The sequence below is a fragment of the Hyperolius riggenbachi genome, chromosome 1 (genome assembly GCF_040937935.1).
Source record: "Hyperolius riggenbachi isolate aHypRig1 chromosome 1, aHypRig1.pri, whole genome shotgun sequence".
Classification (NCBI taxonomy): Eukaryota; Metazoa; Chordata; class Amphibia; order Anura; family Hyperoliidae; genus Hyperolius; species Hyperolius riggenbachi.
In genome coordinates, this window is record NC_090646.1 from 475,091,132 (window position 1) to 475,099,534 (window position 8,403).

At 39.2% G+C, this 8,403-nt stretch overlaps 1 protein-coding gene across 1 annotated transcript; it reads right to left on the reverse strand.

The window, feature by feature from the left end:
- Positions 1 to 6,807: 6,807 nt before the first annotated feature.
- On the reverse strand, positions 6,808 to 7,755 carry LOC137527961 (olfactory receptor 2D3-like). The gene has a single exon (XM_068249136.1). It carries the CDS (start codon positions 7,753 to 7,755, stop codon positions 6,808 to 6,810), a length of 948 nt encoding a protein of 315 aa, XP_068105237.1.
- Positions 7,756 to 8,403: the final 648 nt, after the last annotated feature.

Genomic DNA, 8,403 nt, shown 5'->3' on the forward strand with positions numbered 1-8,403 from the left:
AATGTAAAAATATGCGATAAAATTAAAGTTTAATAATAAACCACGTTTTTAGAATGCATTTTTAATTTGCCGTAGAGCTGCCCTGGGAGTTAAAAATTATGCTTGGTTCACTTCAAAGGCAGGGAGCACAGTTATTACAACAACAACAAAACATTTAGGGCCCAAAGTGCACAAGCTAAAGCTTGTGTCAGATCAGTACATGGTGATGTGTACAGGGGAAAATGTTATGTAATCAGAAATGCCTAATTAGAATCAGATGTGTTTTTTTTCTCCAGAGCAGAACAGCATGCAAAGTTATAATGTAAGGCTATGTTCACATTGGGCATTGCATTGCCTGTAAAAGCAGAAATGCAAAAGAATGGAAATGACATCACCACATGCTATCCATTTGTTGCATGCAGTGAAGTATACAGTCAATGAATAGTATGCTTCACTGTAATGGTTAACATGCCTGTTTCATGGTTATGCACTGCATGCACTGTGAACATCACATAAAGGTTACATTGCAGCGTGATGTTCCGTGCTACAAAGCATCCAAAATGCTACACTTCAATGCCCCCCTCCGAACATAGCCTAAGCTCGGTTTCCCATTCTGCACAGATTTGAGCGGACAATTATTATATGTAATTGATAGTTTGACAGTTATATGTGACGGGACAGGGTGCAGACACAAACTGGAGGTTATAACCTACAGGAGAAGAGTTACTACATTGATATGGATTCATTCTTCAGATAGAACTTTGACAAAGTATATTAGATGATGGATAACAAATGAAGATATTTATGTTTCTGTACATGTGCTTTATCTATATAAAATCAATATAGCTGTATAAAATCCAAATGAAAAGTGTTGCATTTTGATCCAGGTACATGTTAACCTATAAAATAATCTATTACTAGTGAGACTAAGGGCTCGATTCACAAAGCGGTGATAACCCAGTTAAAGACTTTAGGCGTGATAACCATTTTTATCATGCCTAAACTCAGTTTAGGCATGATAAGTTTAGGCATGATAAGTTTAGGCGTGATAAGTTTAGGCATGATAAGTTTAGATAAGTTTATATCGCCCGCAAAGTCCCGCACGCAAAGCAGCGCCATTAAACTCTATGCAAAGTGCACCAGACTTTGCTAGCGCAAAACTTTTGATCAGCTGTGCACTGCGGTGCTAACCCATTTGATGCTTAAACTTATCACGCCTAAAAACGTATCACACCTAAACTTATCATGCCTAAACTTATCACACCTAAACTTATCACACCTAAACTTATCATGCCTAAACAGAGTTTAGGCGTGATAAAGGGCTTTTCACTAGCGTGCTAACTGTTAGCTCCGCTTTGTGAATCAGGCCCATAGAATCCGCAACTTCCTGAGTTATGGTTATGGCACCTTATAGGCTAGTTCCTTTAAAGGAATCATCAGCAAAAAAATAAAAAATCAGCTTTACTCACCTGGGGCTTTCTCGAGCCCCTTGCAGCCGACTGTCCAACGCTGACCGCTCCGCTCTCCGCCGCCGCTCCGGGCTCCCTGTATGTATTTAAATCTAGAAACACTAGCAGAATTCAAGCAAAAGGAAAAAGGAAACTATCATAGAGACCCCAAATGTAGGCAAATCAGATGACATAACTCTAATCTCACCTGGTGTTAAAGTGGACCTGAACTCTTCCACAGGACACAAGGAAACCATGACAGAAATGCACCCAGTGTCAAAAACCTGAGCGGTTCTTGCCTTTTTCATGATTGCTAACTCAGTAAAGGACCAGCCTTTAAAGCGTTGCTATCATATAAATCCGGCATAGTGGGGTCTGAACCCTCTATAACAGTAATTATAGATTGACGGTATACCTTGAAATGAATCAGAGCACTCAGTATATGATTTTATATAAAAAATTGTATTTGCTTATCATACAGCATATATACAAAATATGAACAGTTCCAAGTAGTTTTTCCTTCTAACAGTATTCCATCTCATCAAGGATTTATATAAATATAATAACTTCAACCGGCAGAGGTCAGCCTTTCATAACAAATAACAAACAGTATTAATAATGTTGATTTTATAAGACTATGAAACCGCCAGGTGGCATCATTGAATCATCTTTAACTAATTGGGAAAACACCTTCTTTGTTTAATATTTATAAAATTTGTTCCCAAAACATCATGTGTTATCAGCTTTCAGTGTTCAGATAACTGAGACAGCCTTGTACCCAGAACACGTCAACAATTGTTCCAGAACCAAAACAATCCTACGAGAATGTTTTACTGTCTCATCATCACTAGCTTTTAAATATATTTCACAGTATTAAAGTATATTATATAGGGTTTAACAATAACTATTTCTTTCTTTGAAAGGACTGTATTGATTATTAATATTTATATATACATACACATATGACAGTTTTTCCTGCATAAATAAAACCGCTAGAATTCTGACACCTGTATGTATTTACAAAGTTTAGCCTGTGTAATTCCCCCTCATTTGTGTCTAATCACTAGTTGTAATTTGATCCCCCCCCCCCCCCTGTGTCACATGACTGCCTATGGCAGATAAGTCCATTTGAAAGTACAGGCTGTAAACAATATGTCTGATTCCATGAATCAGGAAGTAAAAACTGTGCAAATTTATTTTAGGATTTGTATCAGCTGTAACAAAGAAATGTTTTTTTTGTTTAAAGGTTAGTATGCTGTTGTGTATCTTTTAGAGCAGAGAGGAGTTCTGAGTTCAGGTCCACTTTAAGTCCACAAGGCGTACATGTCCCCAGTTAAAAGATCCAGTAGGCCACCTGAGTCACTAAAGACATCCCCACCCCTAATGGGCCTGGAGATGCATTCGATCCCCTTGAAGGAGAAAGAGGATATGTTGCCACCATAGACCTCCTGAAAGTGCTTGGCTACATTTGAAATCTCAGTGGCTAACCAGCCTGGGCCACTATAATGTTCTCAGATATGTTGTCTCAAGTGGCGAGTGGTACATTTCACATACTGAACATAACAACTAGAGAGCATGATACTAGATTAACAACATATCTCATGTGGCAGTTAAGGTACTGCCTGTGTGGGAACTTCTTACCATTAGAGAAGGAGACAATACATTTAGACATGGAGTGTGCATCACACAGTGTCCAACCAATAGGGTCTACGATTATTAGTAAAAAATATGTGTTAGCTCTTGAGAGTTTGGATTTTCATGTATATTAATAAAGGTTTATTTTGCAACAGACACTGGGCGGAACCTCTCCACTTTTTCAACATTGTCTGTGGGCTTTAGTCATCTGGCTCAAGCACTGCCCTCGCTGTAAATTTAGAGCAGAATTGCATGTTCATGGCTGCCAGATAGGCTTACAATCTAAGAGGTGGGGAAGAGGAACACGTTGGGGGGAAGTATGTTCAAAGGATGGCAGGTAAGCAATGGTGTCTAACAAACACAGGTATTCTGTGGGCCACCAAAATGACTTCGGTGGGAGCTCTGGGATACAAGGGTACCACCAACCTGAATACGGACAAGCAAACACAACAAGACCACAGCTCAAAAAAATATCCTTTTAATCAATAATGGGCAGGTTTACTAGTGGCTGATGTGCCTTTCTGTCCCTATCTAAAACTGCCTATTATGGATTAAAAGGATATTTGTACAAATTTGGAGAAAAAGAAACCCATCAAGAACAGCACCATTTAGGACCATATATTCTAGGTAAGTATAAAAAATACAATTTTATTTAGTCAATATAACACAATGATCACACTTCATGAAAAATTCCACATTAAATACAATTAAAAAAGAGTGTACCCATAAAACTCTCAGCCTGAAAATAAGTATATGCACCACGAAAATTCAAAAGTTTGCATGTTGTAAATAGTGATCAAAAAATATTCCCTCAAAGAGCTCAGTAATGAGCCCTAAGGGGATAGAACCTGGGTTCAGTATGCAAAAATATGTGTATATACGTGATTCCTCAGTAATATTATCTAGTGCAACACATGAAATGCTGTGCAAAAATGGAGAACAAAAAAAAAACAAATGATAATGCACAAAACTCTGCAACCTAAACAAATCAGATAAAATGTTACATGCTGTGAAAATGAGTGAACAAACTGCAATCGGCAGGACTAGTGACAAAGTGAGAGCATCCCATAGAGAAAGTGGAATAAGGAGTATACTTAGCCCAGGAGAAGTTATGCAACAGGCAGGCAGGATGGAGGCAGACAGAGAAGGAGGGTCCCCTCAAACGGACCTACTAGTTCCGCGGGCATTACCCTGCCTTTTCAAGGAGAGAGGGGGACAACCGTCTCTCCTGTCACAAATGTTTGTAGAAGTAGTCTGCATGCATAGGTGTTTGATTTTATACGCCTGTTGCCGTATGGCCATAGAAGCGATTGGAACACTTGGTTTAATTAATTTAAAAGGGTGTCCCAACATGTTTGGCAATATGATGTGTATCTATCATCTAGTGGTGCAGGTGATAAGTGTAGCGCTAATCTGTCCCCATTTTTATGTTGTCTCTCCTAAAAATCTTGTATAGTACCCCACATCTGGTTTCCTGCCAATTCTCCTACATTGTGTATTGAACCATGGAAGATGATGGTGCTATGTAAATCCTTAATAATCATTAATAATAACATTGACTTTTTCCTGCCACATCTGACTCACTAAATGGATCTGAAAGGTCTCTTTCATATGGCTGAGAGGCCTAGTGTTGTTCCAGTTGTATTACTGACTCATGAAAACTCTAAGGCTTAGAGCACACATAGCAGAGCGTGAAAGGTCACATTTTCTTTCATGTGCATTTTTTGTTTTTGGGCTTTTTTATTGTGTTTTTTTGTGTGTTTGCGTTTTTTCCCGCATTTGTGTTTTTCTAGTGTTTTGTGTGCGTTTTTACACATTTGCAGTTTGCATATACAAAACGCATATGCGCTTCGTATGCATTTTTAATGCGTTTTTACATTGTGGTTTATGCAAACACTTGGAAGACAGCAGGAAGCGTAAATACATCAAAAACAACTTTTTTTAAAAACGCCTATAAAAACGCATGAAAAATGCATACAAAGCGCAATACATTATGTGCATTTTTTAATATAATGCAACAAAACCAGTGTTTTTAACCTTTTGGGGACCGACATAGGTTGAATCTACGTCCAGCAGGTAGTGCTGCCACCCTTACTGGACAATGATTCAACGTCCGCACTTATGAACCGTCCTGACGCAATTGTGCACACCGGAGAGGGGAGATTAAGCTGTCATATGACAGCTGACATCTCCCCTTAGTGATCAACAGCCATCCCATATAGCTGCTGATCTCGTGATCACTATGATCGCCGTCGGATCTTAGTGATCATTTACAGAGCTGCGGCGGTAGGGGGGAAAGAAGAGGATCCACTCCCTCAACGATTGGCGCTCCCCTCCGCTCTGGCCGGCATCCCTGCTGTATTGATGCTAAGTGCCGGGTCCCGGCTTGATGACGACATCAAGCCGCGACCCGGGACTTAGCATCAGTACAGCTGGGTAGCCAGTGAGACTGGAGGTGTCGACAGCTGCTCATCGCTGGAGCCTGGGAAGTGGGTAAAGGCTGCCAGCAATACAGGGGACACCTGGCCACCCAGGGGGGACTAAACATAAGTGCCCACAGTAGGGATCCGGCTGCCTGACCCCTCCCCCAAACGCTTTCCCCCTGCATGTAAAATGCCTGGTCCTTAAGAAGGGTAGGCAGCCGGTCCAGAAGGGGTTAAAAACGCATGCATACAAAACGCATATCCGTTTTTTATATGCGTTATTTCCTGCAGCCCATAGACTTTCATTAGCAGCAAAAAATTCAGAGTTTTCCGCAATGCTATCTTTTTTGCTAAGTGTGCACCTAGCCTCACATACATGAGTTTAACAACTACTAGCCCATATAATGCTGAGGATTGTTGTAATTGAACTGGGCCCCTGACTGCTAGGGTTTGTTACTAAGTGCAGCTTTATATATTAAATAGATAACACTGGAAAGCAAATTATGATTTGCCAGAACTACTGGAAATTTAGAGTGTAGCACAAAACCAAAGTGTCAATAAAATTACCAAATCTAATGAAGAAACATTCAAGCATGAATGTATTGATTAGAAAAACACTGCTGACAATATGTATGCTATTATGTCACACTTGCATGTATATGCTCTTATGCACACATTTTGTTTTGTAATTTCACTTTCTATTCTCTCCAATCACAATTACGACATAGATACTTATACACGTAAAAGAAAAGAAGAAGTCAACAATGCAGAACATATTCCTCAAATTATAATATTTTTACTGAGTTCTATAGAATCTATTTCTTATTATTGATAACACACACACACACACACACACACACACACACACACACACACACACACACACACACACACACACACACACACACACACACACACACACACACACACACACACACACACACACACAAATAGAATGCAACCTTCAGGCCTCTTTTCCATGGGTCATTTGTTGTCCAGTTCAGCCTCCCAGCTGGTGGCCACAAGCACCATCCGGCAGCATTTGGTAACACTGCACGTGTCATGTTTGCAATGCGGTGGCATTACCTGGCAGTGTTCTGGGGGGGGGGGGGGGGGAAGGTTGCCTACATCTCGTCACTTGGTCTCAACTGGAGACCCCCTAACATCCGGCTGCAATTTCATGCAAGCAAATGGCAGCATTTGGTAACACTGCACGTGTCATGTTTGCAATGCGGCGGCATTACCTGGCAGTGTTCTGTGTGGGGGGGGAGGTTGCCTACATCTCGTCACTTGGTCTCAACTTGAGACCCCCTAACATGCATTTACAGGACTTTAATAGTTAACTGTATATTATTCAGACATGATAGTTTCTGAAGAGCACCTTTAATATCTTTGTTCCTCAAACTATATATAATTGGATTTAATAGAGGTGTAATGCTGGTGTAGAAAATGGACAGAAGCCATTCCTTGTCTGCCAACAGATTTGATTTTGGTCGCATGTACATAAAACATCCGCTTCCATAAAAGAGGAAGACAACGACAAGGTGGGACACACATGTTGAGAAGACTTTCTTTCGTCCACTTCCTTTGGGAATATTTAGGACCGAAATAAAAATATGCATGTAGGACCCAAATATCAAAATAAAGCATCCAATCATGAGAAATCCACCAACAGCAAACACAGTAACCTCATTAACATACGTATTGATGCAGGAAATCTTGAGCAGAGGTGGGATATCACAGAAATAGTGGTTGAGGACTCCAGAACCACAAAATGGTAACCTGAAAGTGTTAGCAGTGTGAATTGCCCCATATATGCTTCCAACCACCCAGGTCCCAGTCACCATATTGAGGCAAATATTGTGATTCATAACAACTGAGTACCTCAGTGGATTACATATAGCAACATATCTATCATAGGCCATTGCTGCCAATAATAAGGACTCAGAAGCTGCCAAAGCGAGAAAAAAATATAACTGGACTATGCATGCTGGGAGGGAAATAGCACAGTGTTTTATTAAAATATTAGCCAACATCTGTGGCAATGTTGTAGAAATGTAACAGATGTCCAAAAAAGAAAGATTCTTAAGAAAGAAATACATTGGGGTGTGAAGATGAAAATCAATATTTGTAAGGATGATTATCAATGCATTTCCAGTTATTGTTAGAAGATAAAGTATCAAGAACAACAAAAAAAGTAAACATTCCAGTTGTTCATTGTTTGAGAAGGCATTTAGATAAAACACATTAATTGTCGTGTGATTGTCCATGTTTATAAGATACAAGATATCACATGATTCTAAAAGCAGAGTGGTATGGTGCGGTCCTCTCTGTACCTCAAACTATAATAAAACAGTAAGTTACACACCAAGCCATATTATAGTACAATCCTTAGATGCCAATTATGAAATTAATTTGAAGGCGCCTGATGTACTGATGACGTTCACTATTTCTAATTCTCAGAACGTTTTGATAAGCATACGGACATAGAAAAAACGCAATTACTCTTTCTGAAAGTTCATTGGATAAATCATAAAGTATGAAAAGAAGATGAAATGTATTTGTCAAATTCAAATTTAAAATATAATAAATATTTCTTATTTATGGTGTTGATTTGTATATGATGTACGGTATTGTATATGATATGTACTCGTTTCAAATGCATTGGTGCATTGGTGCATCTCAAGGTTCATTAAAGGCAGTTTTCTTTCAGATACACTGCTTTATATAAGATACAGTTATGCTAGGATTAACTAATGAACTAATTAACTGTATTACACTAATTGTCCACAGGTTTTCCTCAGAGAAATAGGTAACAAACCCACTAAACAAAATAACAGCTGTCAGATATTTTTATAGGTATCTTAGTTTATAATACATTACTAATACTAATGTTGGTTGATGTGTTTGATCAGCTG

Bases quoted from the DNA above. Each gene is read 5' to 3' on its own strand.
- LOC137527961 (XM_068249136.1), bottom strand. From the start codon at position 7,755: ATGGACAATCACACGACAATTAATGTGTTTTATCTAAATGCCTTCTCA.